Source organism: Physeter macrocephalus, chromosome 5 (genome assembly GCF_002837175.3).
Source record: "Physeter macrocephalus isolate SW-GA chromosome 5, ASM283717v5, whole genome shotgun sequence".
Lineage (NCBI taxonomy): Eukaryota > Metazoa > Chordata > Mammalia > Artiodactyla > Physeteridae > Physeter > Physeter macrocephalus.
The window spans coordinates 82,349,147-82,365,430 of record NC_041218.1 but is presented as its reverse complement, the minus strand read 5'-3'; the positions used below and the strand labels follow the sequence as shown (position 1 = coordinate 82,365,430).

Sequence of the window (16,284 nt, the reverse complement as noted above, 5' to 3'; positions counted from 1 at the left end):
CGCATCCAGAGCCTGTGCTCCGCAACGGGAGAGGCCACGACAGTGAGAGGCCCGCGTACCGCAAAAAAAAAAAAAAAAAAATGTAAAGCTAGACGTACATCTACACTGATCCACACTTTCCTTTTAAAAGTTCAGGAACTAATTTTTTATAAAAATGAGCAAAAGAAGAAGATGCCACCTGAATCTGCTACAATGTTACCATAGGATAAAATAATAATAAACTTACCACAGACAATGAAAGTTTGTCAAACAGACATGCCACAAAGTGGATGAGAATCAAACATAACTTAGTATTTCAAAAGAAGTTAAGAAAAGATAGAAGAAATAAAATACATAAATCAAAATTAGGAAAACTCAAAAATGAAGTGATACAATTCAGGAAGGACTTTGAAATAAAAAGAAAAAATAATTTTGAAAATGAAGACTAAACTAGAAGGGGCATAAGAGAAAAAGATAAAACAAAACCAAGAGTTTACAGCCTATGAGGGAAAAAAAGGTGCAAACAAAAGCAAAAAATAAAAGAAATGATTCAATCTGGGTGTCTGTTACACAGGGGTATTCAATTTGTGTGGACGTGATCTAGCAATACATTCACATGCTGTGTACATCTTATATTTATATTATACTTCAGGAAAAAATTAAAAATAATGAAATGAAGAAAGAGAAAAAAGTGATTGAAGAGAAAGTTGGCTTTAATCCTTTATGCCAGAAAACCATGATTTGCATCCACATTTTACTGAAACTCCTCTCCTAAATGTCTCCAAAGACTTTCTAAGTCCAATGACACTGACTCTTGGAGACTTGTAACACTGTTGATCACTTCCTCATTTCTGTGCTATCCCCCTCTCCGATTTTCCTCCGAACCTTTCTAGTCACTTCTTTTTTTTTTTTTTTTTTTTTTGTGTGGTATGCGGACCTCCCTCTGCCGTGGCCTCTCCCGTTGCGGAGCACAGGCTCCGGACGCGCAGGCCCAGCGGCCATGGCTCACGGGCCCAGCCGCTCCGCGGCATGTGGGATCCTCCCAAACCGGGGCGCGAACCCGGCTCCCCTGCATCGGCAGGCGGACGCGCAACCACTGCGCCACCAGGGAAGCCCTCTAGTCACTTCTTGTTAGTCTCCCTTGTGGGTTTTTCTTCCTCCACTAGCCTTTCAAATATTGGTGTTTCCGGACTCTATATTCAACTATTTTCCCTTTTTTACTCAAATTCTCTTCCTAAGCAATGATATCATACCTAAAGGGCTCAGCTTTCACACATATACATGCTGTTAATTCTCAAATCTGCATTTCTAGTTCTGGTTCCTCTCTTGAAAAATAGCCCTTTACATCCAACTGTTAATGAGATCTCTCCACTGACTATAAGACAGTCCCCCTCCTTGTCAAACTTGCTTCCCACCCAGCCCTCCTTAACTCCAAGAAGGAAAGTGATCATATCAATAAATAATTTAAGTTTCCCCATCTACTATCCTAAGAAAAACCTTTCAACACTCCTACACTTTTTATATCCTTCTCCATATTTCTTTTTCTTAACAATTCTATTTCTGGACTGAATAGGCAATAGTACTGCCTTTATCACAATTCAGTCACTTCTTCATCTCCTACATTCTAATTTCTCATCCCTTTACCAAAACTGCCCTCTCTGTAGCACTGATAATGTTGTCTATTATTAATTTTGTTCCTTTCACTCTTACAAGTGTGATTCTAATTTGCACTGACATGATTTGCCTTATACTACTATGTCTGCTCAGTCTGTTTACATTGATATTCCCTAAACATTCTACTGTCACCTAAATAATGGCATTTTCCAAGTTACTTTGATAAAGTGAACGGCAGAGAAGGAAAGCAAGAGAAAAAATAAGATAGAGAATGAGGGATAGAGAGAAAAACAGAAAGGAGAGACTCCTTCAGGGACCATTAACTCCCTAGGGTTCAATAATTCAACCTATTCTGATAACACCCTATCCTAGCTGCAGGATCAATATTTCAAATAACTGTACATGGAAATAAAACAGTTATAACTGAGAAACACTGAGCGTTTTTTATGTTCTCACAGAAACATACTCTTATCTTCTTAGTTTCCTCTTGCTGTTAGACTTTTTCTTCCCAATCATCAAGAAATAAAATTGGAATTGTATTTTGATTCCTTTTCGTCAGCAACATCCAATAAAATGTTAAGTTATATAAACTCCTGCTGAGTGGCTTCTCACATCAGCTCCACACTTCTTTTCCTTTGCTGTTGTGACAACACTCAAATATCCTCATGATCTCTCACTAAGACTCTTATAATAGTTCCCTTTAATTTCTCTTTGCCTTTTATCCCTCTCTGCTTGAATCAGTCCTAAATATTACTAATGACATGTCAATCAAACACTCTGCTCAACCTCCTTCCTAGTCTCCATGCTGTTTTTAGAAATACCTACAGAATGCCACTGTCTAGCATCAACATCCTCCACCAATTTGCCCCAGCTTTATCTTCTGCTGTTTCCCAACCAACTAATGTCTGTGAACCTATTCCATATGTGCCTATCTCTGTGTTTTTTAAACATTTTCCTTGCCTATAACAATTTGTAATTTTTCATTCCCTCATATGAAATTTTACCAAGCCTCCAAACGGAGTTTTGGGAATAAATCTCTCACTGCCCTTATTATCATCTGACCACATATTCCTTTTATGACACACACAGAATTTTTTTCAAAATGTTTTTAATCAGACCTAATATTAAGATAATTACATGAGAAAAATATTCAACGTTATGTACATGAAGGTGAATTACATGGAGTTCCACGTCTACTAATGACAATGCGGCTTGTACTGAACTAACTCCCACAGTTAATGATGATTAACTAAGTAAAAAAGTACAAAAAAAATTATTTGAAAGCAGTGGATTCAGTAAGAGCAGACAAAGACTGGAGAGTTTTTCACTCAAGGAATGTCCTAATTCATGTGGGGAGGAATGGCTAGAACTCAAGCAGAAAGCTAGAGACCTTCTAGCTTGGAAAGGCATAGGACAGAAGTTTAAGGTACCAGATCAACTTAAAAGTGAGAAGGAATATCCAGAAACTGAAGGAGGCGCCCTGAGATCTGTGTATACACTCTTTCCCAAGTCCTTAGCTGACACCTGAACTGCATGTGCAAGCTGACCCTGAAAAGCAGTGGCTGGAAAGTTAAAAGAGATGCATGGATGCTGCCCATTGCAAGGTAGTTTTGAGTGTGAGTCGAGCCAAGTAAACTGTCTGCTAGAATAAAAACAGACTCTCTTCAAAGGTAACAGAGTTCAGAATCAAGAATTAAAGTATATAATCTATAGTGTCCAGTACAAAATAAAAATTACTAGACATGCAAAGAAACAAGAAAATATGATTCATTGTCCAGAGAAAACACAGTCAATGCAAACCTAAAGTAACCCAGATGTTAAAATTAGCCCACAGGGATTTTAAAACTGCTATTAAAATATGTTCAAAAGTTTAAAGGAAAATAGAGTCATAATAAATAAAAATATGGGGGAGCACTCAGGATAGAAATGGAAAATATACAAAATGAAAGTTCTAGAATTGCAAAGTACAATATTTACATGGACCATTAATGGGGTGGGCTTAACAGCATATGGGAGATGTCAGAAGAAAGGGAAAATAAATCAAAGGTATTTATCCAACTTGAACAACAGAGGAAAAAAAGATTGAATAAGAATGAACAGAATCATGGTGATCTGTGGGACACTGCCCAAAAGTCAGTCTGTCTGTCTGTCTGTCTATCTTCTGTCTATGAGTCCCTGAAGGAGAGGAGAGAAAAAATGAGGCAGAGATATTATTTGGAAAAAACAATGGCCAAAAATTTGGTGTTGAAACATATACTCTGTATCCAAAAATCTTAGTATCCCAAGAAATATAAATATCAATCTCTCCAACACTGCCACCACACACACATAGGCACAGTACAGAGAAACTACTGAAAACCAAAGATAAAGAGAAAATCTTGAAAGATAAAGCAGTTACAAACAGGATAATACCAGCATGAATGAAACCTAAATCTACATGAGAAAGAGATTAGAGGACAATAAGGCATTTCTGAGACGCTTAAAGAAAAAAAAATGTTAACCCAGAATTCTATATCCAGGGAAAATATCCTTCAAAAATAAATGAAAACTGAGAGGCTCTGTCACCAATAAATCTGCATCACAAGTTGTATATATTCTGACTTTGCATTTATGTATACCTGTGTGTTTGTATACACATATGTACATATGCATATGTATATACATATGTATACTTTGTATATTTGTGTATATGTAAATATTCTGACTTTGCACTGGACTTACTTGCCTTCTAATGTTCTCCTATATTACCTGCATTGTTTCTTTAAAGTAATTTAGTAAATATACTGTGATGTGTTTGTGTACGCTACTTAACTTTAATCTACAACTAGGGGTGGTTAGTTAACATTTAAAATATGCTAATCAAAAATCCTGCCTATAAGGATGCTTAACAGCTGAAGTGCCTCAATCAGGGGCACTCTCCAAAGGCAGCTAGAGTGAGCACTTCAGATACTGCTAATTATATGTGCACCTGTGTGTTAACTAGTATCAGGAATATGAGAAATAATTTTTCACTAGTGAAATGAATGTTGCTCTTCATATGTGGTGGCTGAAAATATTTTATAGTCACTGCTGCCCTTTCATAAATGGGGTCCAAGAATCAAGGGAGTAGCAGATGTAAGCTATTTTATACAGGACGGATAAACAACAAGGTCCTACTGTATAGCACAGGGAACTATATTCAATATCCTGTGATAAACCACAATGGAAAAGAATATTAAAAAAAAGAATGTCTACATGTGTATAACTGAGTCACTTTGCTGACAGCAGAGACTGGCACAACAATGTAAATCAACTATACTTGAATTAAAAAAAAAAAAAGAGAGAGAGAGAGAGTCTAGCTGCTTAACTATAGATCATCCAGAGCTCTGCTTTATCTGTGTCCCATCTTGATGCAGGATTCTGCCTTCTGACCACAAGGGAAGGTAACAGATCCTGACATCAGTATATTGTTTAGTATGCTTATTCACAGTGAAACTGTAATGTAAGATGCTTGAAAATGTGCCTAAATAAACCAAAGCTGAGAGTTTACCCAGTTTGTTGAAACCACTTGTATGACTGAATATCAAGCCTGCTTGTTAGTAAATATAATGTGGTGTGTGTGGCAGAATTCAGTTGGGATTTGCTTTCATGATACCATACCATCTAGTGGTGGGGTCTCAGGGGAGGACATGTATAGCTCTCATCAAGTAAAGTTTATCTTAAGTCAGTTTGCAATCTCCCCGCAGCCCAACTCTACCTCCCCCACCTCACCTGGCGAAGAAAAGGAGTCATTACAGGATCAACAAGCCTTTGCGTGTCTTTTAAAAAATACTGCATATAGTAATTTTATTTATATAAATTTATTTTCATATATGCTTGTATATATATGTTCATATATATACATATTCATTCTAGTTTGGCACTTACATCAATAAAATTTTATATAAGGAGACAACAGAGAACACAGTTTGATATTACGAAATATTTTTAAGCAGACAAATTAAGTAAATGAAATTCTTCAGTGAATGAATACATAAAGAATTAATGGGTTCACAGATTTTGTAGCTGGCAAGAATTTTAAAGGTCCAGAGAGATCGTTTATCTGACTCAAGCAAGCTTAATCAGAAGATCACAAATGCTTTTCTCTTTTGTAGGAAGAAATGCCACAACCTTTCTTTTAAAACAAAGTTCTTTCAAGCATTACTTTTGATAATTCGTTGAGAGCAATGAATGAAATCATCATACCTCTAAATGGTATCCAACTCTGATGAAGGCACAGAGGGGGTCAAAAGCTCCAGTACCGCAGGTCAGAAGGTGCGTCCTATTATAGTGATGCAAAACCCGAACATAATTTGCACACTCACTCTAAAGCAGGAAAAAAAAAAAATTGGTTAGTGTAATGAATGTGTTTAGTTCTTTTTTGATTTTTGCTTTTCCTTGCCCTAGAAATCTCATGTATAATCCGCCCTTGGCTAGAGAAGGCAAAGGGGGCAGATGAAAAGAAGACAAGGACCAGTGGAAGAAGAGATGGAGGTGACCAATACAGAGATGTATGAATTACATTTAATAATGTGAGTGTATCATTTTCATGTATTCTAGTACACGAGGAATTAAAAAAAAGCACTGTTCAGAAATTTATCCAGGTATAAAGATTTACACGGCAATGTTTCACTAAATAATTAAATTCTTCCCAAACCTGTTATTTTTTAAAATTTCATATAAACAATGAATCAGCATAAAGTCAGAAAACAAATAACTAGAAAAAGCTTCATTACCCTTAAGGGAACATATGCAGACCTTAGGGCACTACAGAGTTTTGATGTTTGGGAAAATAAGTCTTATATCTTCAAACTCATAAATTCATATAAAATACTTTCATAGAAAATTTTCAAGTAAACAGATAGAAAGCTAACTGATAAAAATAACATTTTACACCTATTACTATAAGATTACAGTCCTGAGATCAGCAAACTTTTTCTATAAAGGATCAGAGAGTAAATATAATTAGTTAGATGGGCCATCTGGTCTCTGCTGCAACTATTTACTTCTGCAGCTATAGCATAAAAGCAGCCGTTGACAACAGAAAAATGAATGTATATGGAAGTGTTCCAGCAAAACTTCATTTATGGCAGGTCACATTCGGCCCCAGAGCTCTAGTTTGCCCATAATGGGATTCAACTGTAATCTTATCAAGGACAGAATCTTGATTTTACACATCTTTGTATTTTGTAGTTAATCAAACCCAGTACCTGATACACACTCCATGTGTAACAAACTTTTAATAGATCAGTCATTAGGTGAGTATGCTGAATGAAAAAAAGTTTAAAATTACTTCAGACAAACTTGACTAAATTAACTTTAGCAAATACCTTGCTAGCAAATCAGGTACTGCTAGTTCATTTAAATTATGAGAGAAATACTAAACCCTTTTATTGCTAAATATCACTTTGATATTACTACATGCAATAGTCAGTACATATTATGTTTTATAAGGTCAGATTCTGACTTTTAAATTCTCTCATAGAACAGTATTAGGATGAAAAAGCCAGCAGAACTATCTCATCGTTAAGTGATTCAGAATATAGCATTCCCTTGGTAAGAACAAGTAACACACTACTGAACCGATTATCTGGGGCACACCGATAGAATTATTCCTTTAACTTCCCCTTCATGCAGCATCCTAGTCTGTATATGACCCGTATAGTTGGGAAAATCTAATATCCTATTTTCATATTGCTATAAGCACCTGCTTCTCATCTCTTGAAACTGTCACATCTTGAGTAAGCCAATTAGACCACATTTTGGCTCGGTGGGCTTAGATTGACACAGCCTCTGAATGTGTTCAATTACTCAGCATCACGCTGTAGACTAAGGCAGCAAGAATGTCTTGACTCATCCCTTGGCTGTTACCCAGTTGCTGTAAGAATCAGGAGTTGGTATAATGTATGTTAGATTTCTACATGGTATTTTTTCTTCTTACTGAAAAAAAGGATGAGTTAACTTTCAAAAGGAGCTGTGCATGCCTTCCTCCAAAGCTGTGAATTGTGTCATCGGCCAGCTACTCCTAGCACGAGAAAAGTTCTTTCACCCACGTACTCTTGTGTTAGCAACTACGGCAGGGCCGCTGCTGCTGGACCACCTCTTCCCTTTCACACGCTGCAGGGAAGTTATGGAGAGATGGAATATTGATTCTTTCAGTAGGAGACATCCTCAAAACATGTGGAATATATAAAGCATGTTTATTGCCTTTGCCATCTTCTTTCAAGTTTTTTGTTTTCTCTCCTTTAGTTTGTTCATTTGTTTCTAATTTACTAATCAGGGTGAGGTGAAATCTCACAAAGACGGTGCTTAGCTTTTCCTCAAATTAAGAAATTACCTGAAATTATTTTTCTCCCCAATACATAGGAGATAAGCCTGACTAGAAGGAATTTATAAATCTGAGTTGATTAAAATATTATAAGACAAAATAAAACCAAGATCTAGATGGTACCTTGGTGCCCTACTCTACCTCTACACTGAAATTAATTTTTAAGTAATTATATATATAGAAAATGTACACGTATATATCATATGTGCATGTGTATACATGTGTATATATACATGTATGTGTGCATATATACTGATATATATTATGTATATATCAATATATATATCTATAGATATATAGATAGATAGATATTTATTCTTGAAATGAATTGCATATATGCTTTTTAGGAGCAAATAAAAGGTTAGAGATTCAGTCCTTTGTCACTGACCATGACTATAATTGATGATTTTTTGAATTTACAATGAATAATACTCACGGCATCTTTTCCTTTCATTATGCATTCTTCTGTTTTTACTGCTGTACTTGGCCAGTGTATCTGGAATAAAAGATAATGGACTGTTATGCAACTGCATATAAAAATAAACCACACTGAAAAACCATTTCATTTTTTTCCTGCAATTCAATACATTTTATTTTGTTCTATTTTTGTTGGTTCTACTTCCTTCTTTGAGAAGATCAAGCAAGACTTTATCTTCTTTATGGCATTATTTGCCAAATTAAGACACCTTTTAGCTTTTATTTTATGCTAAACTTTATTATTATTATTTTTAATCTTTCTGAAGGTTCATCTCAAGTCTCAGGCCTTTAGAGGCCACTCATACTTCAACCAGCACTACTCTGCATTTAACCTGCTGTGACCTCTGCTGTCCAATCTCTCTCCTGAACTTGTCTGCCCCCCAAAGGCCAGGAACCTCCTTAAGTTCCCTTTGCATTTTACCACTTAGCACTGAACCTGGTGTGGTGGACTCTCCATAACATTTGTGCACAAAAGAATGAAAGGATTTATAATGAATGAATTTATAATTCATCCTTTGTTTATAATGTATCACTTCATAATACACCACAAACATCTTTGATTATTTTTAAAACGTTATTTAACTCTACCAGTTTCCCACTGGATTTCAGGAAATTTTCGTTGTATTTCAAATTTGTTGGTATCTTCACTGAAGAGAGAATATATCAAACACCTCTTTTTCATCTCAAATACTGCCTAGCACTTTGCTGGGACCACAGGCAGAAATCATTAAGTACTTTTTAAATCTAATTCCACAAATGTTTAACTGTGAACTGGTTTTTTTTTTGGAATGAAAGAAATTGTTTTCTCTATCCTTTTCTTTTCTCAGACTGTTTCTGTTCCTCTTTTTGCTTAAATGATAGATTAATCACACCATGTGCCAGACAGCATGGCAAGAACTTTTAGTTTTTCTTTCTTCTACTTTATAAACTCATGTGCAGCGGTTTGAGTTTGCTATACTATGCAACTGAGGGCTCATTATTATCATTGGTCTTAAAAGGTCCCTCGCTTATTTTAATTATCAATTTATTTCCTTCCCTTCCCCCCTCCATGTTCTCCCTGCATCCCTCCAGGAGGCAATCACTGTAAATTGTTCCTGGGAAGACTAACAGTTTTTTTGTTGTTTGCATATGTTCTTATAAAGTGTGTATTGCTCTGAGGGCATTTTTTAATTTATGTATATGGTATATTTTATGTAAAGTCTTTCTCATCTTTTATACTAAGACCTGGGTTTTAAAGACCCCTATACAAAGCCCTATGTATCCATTCTGCTGTTTCTAACTGCTTTGTAACATCTGGGGTATGGATCCCCCATATTCCCCTCTTCTACTGTCCCAATGAGGACACCCAAATTAACTCCAAATCTCCACCACAGCAAACATCGGCACATCTTCTCCCAATAAAACCTAGAGGAATCATTTTAATGTTTATGATCTCCACGAACAGCTCATTTCAGTTGCAGTGACTACACCAGAAGTGATGATGTATAAGCTACTTTGGGAAAAGGCTTCTTACCACAATAGTCTGTTTTGTTTTAATAAAGTACTTTATTGACAAGAACCACTCCCCCCCCCCCCAACCCCGCCAAAAAAGCAGCAGCACATCTTTGTACACGTCCCTCTGGGATCTGTATAAGAATACCACTGGCATGTATAACCAGAAGCAGAATTACTGGGTCCTAGTGAAGAATACATTTAATGTTTTACTGTAGTGTCAGGTTGCTCTCCAGAATGGTGACATGTTTATACTCTACCAGCAATCCTCACTGACACTTGGCATTATCAGCTTTCTAACTTTTGTACTGAGCACTTCAGATTCAATATTTAATTTAATCCTTACCAGAACTTTACCTGAGTATTATTTGGGAGCTTCTTTTTAAAAAAATGCCTATTTCTCTGTCCAACTCTACAGTGCAGACCTATGGATGGGAACCAAGGTATACAATTCCCTTAAGTAATGGTAGCAACTGGTAAGTTCTCAAATGTTTCCTGTGCCTCAAGACCTAAAAGCCTCCCGGTTAATAGCTTATCCCCTCACCTGCTGGATCAATCACTCCTCCTCCCACGACTGAAAAAGCTCAATCGGCTCTCTTTCTTGTGTCTCTTTCTGAATTCCATGGGATCACCTTCTCATGCTAATGCATCATCTTCATGGGCTCTGCTGGTCAGCGATGATGAATTCCATTTTGAGCGATGCTGACTTTCACCAGAACCCCCTACAGTTTTTTTATTCATAGCCTCCAAAGGCCTGTGCCTTGGATCCACATGCCCTGGTGTACAGGACTCCTAAGATGTTCTCTCTTCCTCTCCTGCCTCTACGGCTGCTTTGAGCCAGGCTACATGGACATTTCTTTGGCTCCCTTCTTTTTGTAGGCAATCATCTTCCATTCTCAAGTGAACATTTTGGTGAATGAGTAGAAATTTCCCAGTAGAGTAGACTGGGTCTCTTAAGATATTATTAATATTTCTAAAAATAGCCTTTTCCTCCTCAGGATGATTAAGAGCCTCAGGTCCTGGATTAAGAAGAGTTCAGGTACAACATCCTACTAGCCGGTATCAATGGTCATATATATTAGACTATATTGCTCCACCTGTGCCAGTAAGACCAACTGTCTTCCTATGTAAGGCAGTTTGTTCCCTAAAGGTCTCTATTATCTCTCCCTGATGTCTCCCCTCCTTCCACCCAGCACCATCCTATCCTGTGCTCTGCTAGTCTGGAAGGACTTTCTGGTTATTGAACTACATACTAGATGCTGCTGATTGAAGATATTTTTATTTAGTGAAGACTGTTTAATTATTTTTAAATTACAGCCCAATATTTAAAAGTGAGAAATTATGCATAAAAATCTAGATTTCTGGTGTCTCTAGAAAAATCTAAAAGGCAAGCAACAGGCATGCCTTCCTATGTGGCACCATTCTTCTGGAGTTGAGTCTGAAGTCTTCTTTCAATGGGACAGGCACTCTCTGATTCTCTTCAGACTTTTCTTTTATGTGAGTGGCCCCTGTAGGCATTTTAGTTTTTGAAATCTGATATACATGTTTGAATCCCAAATATGGTCAAAATTTAAGATTTTTTAAAAAGCTGTGTCCCATACAATATCAGGTTAGGCATTTATATGCTAGATGGGGAAGAGGTTTGTCACTTAACTCACACATTACGTAGTCAAATCCAGGCCCTGATACATGAAAAATATTGGGGATTTATAAAAGTGGTGACAATAGCATCTGATTATGATCCTTTTATGACTAAATTTATTATCATAGGAGTAAGCACTCTATGGTTTGAACTATAGGTATATGACATTACTTTGATGTTATTATTAGTGTAATGAGCCCCCTAAAGTTTCTTAGTAACAATATTCAGCATTCATGTGTTCCTTTGCTTTCATAGTGCAGTATATAAACTTTTAAATAAAAACACAAGTGCTTTTTGTTATGCTGCAACATAGAAAAAAGACAAAAGGAAAAAAGTAGGGATATAAAAGAAAACCAACTAAAAAGTCTAAAGCACACATAGAATACCCTAGAATCAATGTTCTTCATTATGGCAGTAGATCGATCAGTGGATCATATATGAGTCAGGAAAGATACCACATAAATAAGACAATGTCAGGTTCGACTGCAGGCTTAACATCAGCCTGAGGGAGGTTACCAACATCACTTGACAATAGGATCCTAGAACTGAAGCTGTAGAATTTATAAACTTCACGGATCCTTTATTTTGGAAAAAATTCAGGCACTGAGCAGTAGGTTTTCTCAGATGATTTCTAAAACTCATTCTAATTTGGGATTCAATTTGGTTTTGGAATTATAATTTTACTGTGGATGCATAAATTATTCAAAAGGCTATGCTAGAATGTATATGTGTGTGTAAATACAAATTCAAAATACAAATTTATTTTAGGATCATCCATCATTGGAAAGATTTTCATGACTAATTTGCTTATTGACATGAATAAATTGGAGAATACCTCATCGGTAGAGCAGAATAATGCTTTTATATTCTTAACACCTTTAATTTATGAGATACAGGGCTTTTCTTCTTAGAATATTAGCATCTTTTTTAATTCATTTTTCACCATTATGTAAAACGGTGACTTCTTTAAACTGTACTTCTACAATTTCAAAGTATTAGATAACTAATTCCTTGGAAAAATATACCAAAGTTCAGCTTTTCAATGTTGAAATAGTATCCAGACAATAGAACAACCTCAACGTATTACCTCATTCTCCTCAATCACTGCTTCATAAGGATTATTTCAGGGACTATTTGAACATATTGTCTGGGGGGCAATTCTCTAGAGGATTCCTATACTTTATTGACAGCTTTTGTTCCACATTAGCTTTTCAAAGAGCCTTGGAAGACAGAGATAGAATCTCCCTTCAGGGCAAATTGAAGATTTGTTTCCTGACCAGGATAATAAAGATAATGTCTCCCTCTGGGCAAAGGTTGGACAGCTTTGCTAGCAAATCCCTTGTAAGACTGGGAGTTTTCTGAGCTGGAGGTTGGTAAAGCTGGTATGACACAAATTCACTGTGTGTGCAGCATCTACTTAGGTTGCTTTGCCCATCCCCTATCGGGCTTGAGGAGGAAAAGACAAGATGGAAACAGGAGGCTCATGCTCCCTGCTGTGCTGTGAGTGACAGAGTCCTCTGTTTCTAGCCCAGGCGTTGTCTTCTGCCAGCATCAATGAAACTATGACAGGTTAACTTGTCTTAAAAGCAAGGTAGGGCTTCCCTGGTGGCGCAGTGGTTGAGAGTCCGCCTGCTGATGCGGGGGGCGCGGGTTCGGGCCCCTCCAGGAGGATCCCGCGTGCCGCGGAGCGGCTGGGCCCGCGGGCTGTGGAGCCTGTGCTCCGCGACGGGAGAGGCCACGGCAGTGAGAGGGCCGCGTACCGCCAAAAAAAAAAAACCAAGGTAAAATTTCAGACCCTTCACAGTTCTTGACACAAACAAAAGATCATATATTATGTGGTTGTGAAGACAATACATGGCTTTTCTAGGATTGCCAGAACATGTGTTGTTTCTAGAAGCAAACCTAATAGTGGCAGTTGCTCTAGGAATAATGAAATCATTATTTCAGGCATGTCTTAGAAGACGTTTCCTGATTAACTTTTTCAACAGATAGTATTTCTCCCTCCTTTGATCCTCTATATTGTTTTTCTTACTTTTTTCTACCTATGACTATAATGATATGTGTACTCAACTTTAGCTCTCTTATTAGGGCTATAAGTTCCAGAGGGCAAGGCAGTGACCTATTTGCGCAGCCCTAAAATGCCTACCTGGCACAAGGCCTTAAATGCAATCACTGCTCATTCATTGTCTATTGGCAGACTTGTATCAGTCACCATTTCTGTATCACATTCTTCAAAAAGTCAATTTAGTAAAGGATCCTACAATAAAGTTTGAGATATAGATTCACTGACATGAAAATGCTGCAAGCAGTGTCAAATAAATGAGACAAGTAACACTTTCCAGTTTAATCAGGGAGGAAATCCTGCAGTATTTAGCAAGTTTGAAAGACTGGCAGGATTTCTGAGGGCAGAGAAAAGGGTGTTAACCAGATAACTCTGGGTCCATGGAAGGAAGAGAGGTAGAAGATTAAATTATGAACACTCTCCACTAAAGTGCAACACAGGGGAACTCTCCAAATGAACAATGTAATTATATATTTATTCAAGTTTTGCTTTTGTTGTTGTTTATACATTAGTTTGCTTTGGTTTCTTTTTAACAAAATTTAACAGGCTCAGGACTGCATTCAAAGGTCCACTCAGGTGAGAAAAGATAAGAGAATGATCTCACTGGAAATCAAAAGTTATTTTAAAGCCATCAAGTACAAATGTTCTGCCAAGACAGTAAGGGAAATGATTTTCTTCATTTGTTTTGGCAGTAAGGATGCCTTTTGGTTCTGCTCCAGAGTACAGCGTCAACAAAACCGCGTAAAATTAAGCTATTTGTTCTGCATAAAACATTTTTAAAGGCAGTTAAGCAACAGGGTGTAATGACATTTCCAAATTCTCTGCACCGAGAAAGGTACAAAAAGCAGAAGGGTAAACACACATCATTTCATCACAATACTCCTAGAATATAATTTAATTGTTCCAGTACACTTTAACAGGCCATTTACTATTCTTGTATATCTCAAAGGAGAAAAATAAAATAAAATAAAAATTAAATTACAAAGTAATTCTTTCCCGGACTCCCTACTGAGTCTCCTAATTACACGGGGATTAAGGATTTAACAATTCTATTGTTACAAGATGTTAGGACACTCAGAGATTTTGGAGACAAAAACAAATGAACAAAGAAGCAATAATTTAACTGTCTAAAAAACATTATTTCCTTTTTTATTGAAAAAAATTAAATGATCCAGGTAATATAAGTGTCTCTTCCTTGGAATACATTTAAGTGATTAAGACACTATTATAGGGCTTCCCTGGTGGCGCAGTGGTTGAGTATCCACCTGCCGATGCAGGGGACACTGGTTTGTGTCCCGGTCCGGGAGGATCCCACATGCCGCGGAGCGGCTGGGCCCGTGAGCCATGGCCGCTGGGCCTGTGCGTCCCGAGCCTGTGCTCCGTAACGGGAGAGGCCACAACAGTGAGAGGCCTGCATACCACACACACACAAAAAGACACTATTATAACTTCATCTAATATTCTCTTCCTAATTCTATTAATCTAATGAAAAAATGTTTGTTTATATTTTAGTTTTTCTTTATATATTTTATATCTATATATAGTACCAGTGTCCATCAATGTATATTTTAATTAAAGGTCCTATAAATGTCATTAAAATCAAGAAAATAGATTGAGTATAACACATTAAAAGAGGACTAATGGTTTATAAATGGTAGTTTTAACCTGACACATGTTATCCTTACTGCTTATGCTTTTATACTTAATTACAATGGCTGTCATTATTCAAGTAGTTTGTATACCAGAATTATAATCTTTTGGACTATAGACAAGATTTGTTCTTGAAACATTTATAATCCAAAGCTTTTGAATTAGAACACTATTATTATGACACAAACATTTTTGGCCTTGTGTATGCCCTTTTTAATGGATGAAATTTACTAAATTGCCATCATTAATGTGAAATACCATTTGCCATTTTATATGCAAATTAGATTTTAATGCCTTTCTCTCACTTAAAAAAAAATTAAATTCTAAAATTCAAGCATTTTTTTCACCTTGGATTCAGTAAAGTTGAGTAAATGAGAAAAGTATAAATATTTTTACAAACAGAAGTGACTGAGTTGTATTTAGAGATATCCAAATTCAGTAGTGTAACTTTAGCTGAAAATAATAGTGGTGAGAGTAATTTTAGAAAAAAAAGCTGAAATTTAGTAACTTAGAGAAAGCCAGGAGTGAAAATTTGTTAAATGAATATTTATTACTAAATACGGAATGTTTAATGAAGTCCTATAAAATAACAGTTTAAATAAACATTTCCACTTTTGATTTCTTCATGAAATGAAAAAAGAAAAGAAGATTTTATACCTCAAACTAGTATTGCTACCTCCCTGAGAATAATTTTGATTTGTTTTTCAGGAATCTCAGTATTTCTCAAATGTGCACAGATTGCAAGGGGCTATGTCGATAGGAGACGGACAAGCTAGTCGCTCATCTGTGGTTGAATACCGGAACCTCGTGGGGCACTCAACTTTGCCGTTAAGTTAACAAGGGGGAGACAGTTCCTTCTCGCACTTGTCAGTGGTTTTCCTCCACTACTGTCACCAACCACTAACTGTTCCACTAGTCTCTTAACCATTACTATGGTAAACGCTAGTCATGCAAAGGGAATAAGAACCAAGAGGAAAGAAACACCTCATGACAAAAGGCAGAACTAACAGTACACTGATGACC

General features: G+C 36.6%; 1 protein-coding gene across 1 annotated transcript in view; it reads right to left on the bottom strand.

The window, feature by feature from the left end:
• Nucleotides 1-16,284, bottom strand: part of SEMA3E (semaphorin 3E) — a 272,918-nt gene that overhangs the window by 91,343 nt on the left and 165,291 nt on the right. Inside the window, exons 3-4 of the mRNA XM_007108525.3 lie at nt 8,376-8,435; nt 5,818-5,937 (exon numbers count right to left, since the gene is read on the bottom strand). Coding sequence (XP_007108587.1) covers nt 5,818-5,937; nt 8,376-8,435 — 180 coding nt within the window. The remainder of the gene's footprint in view (nt 1-5,817; nt 5,938-8,375; nt 8,436-16,284) is intronic.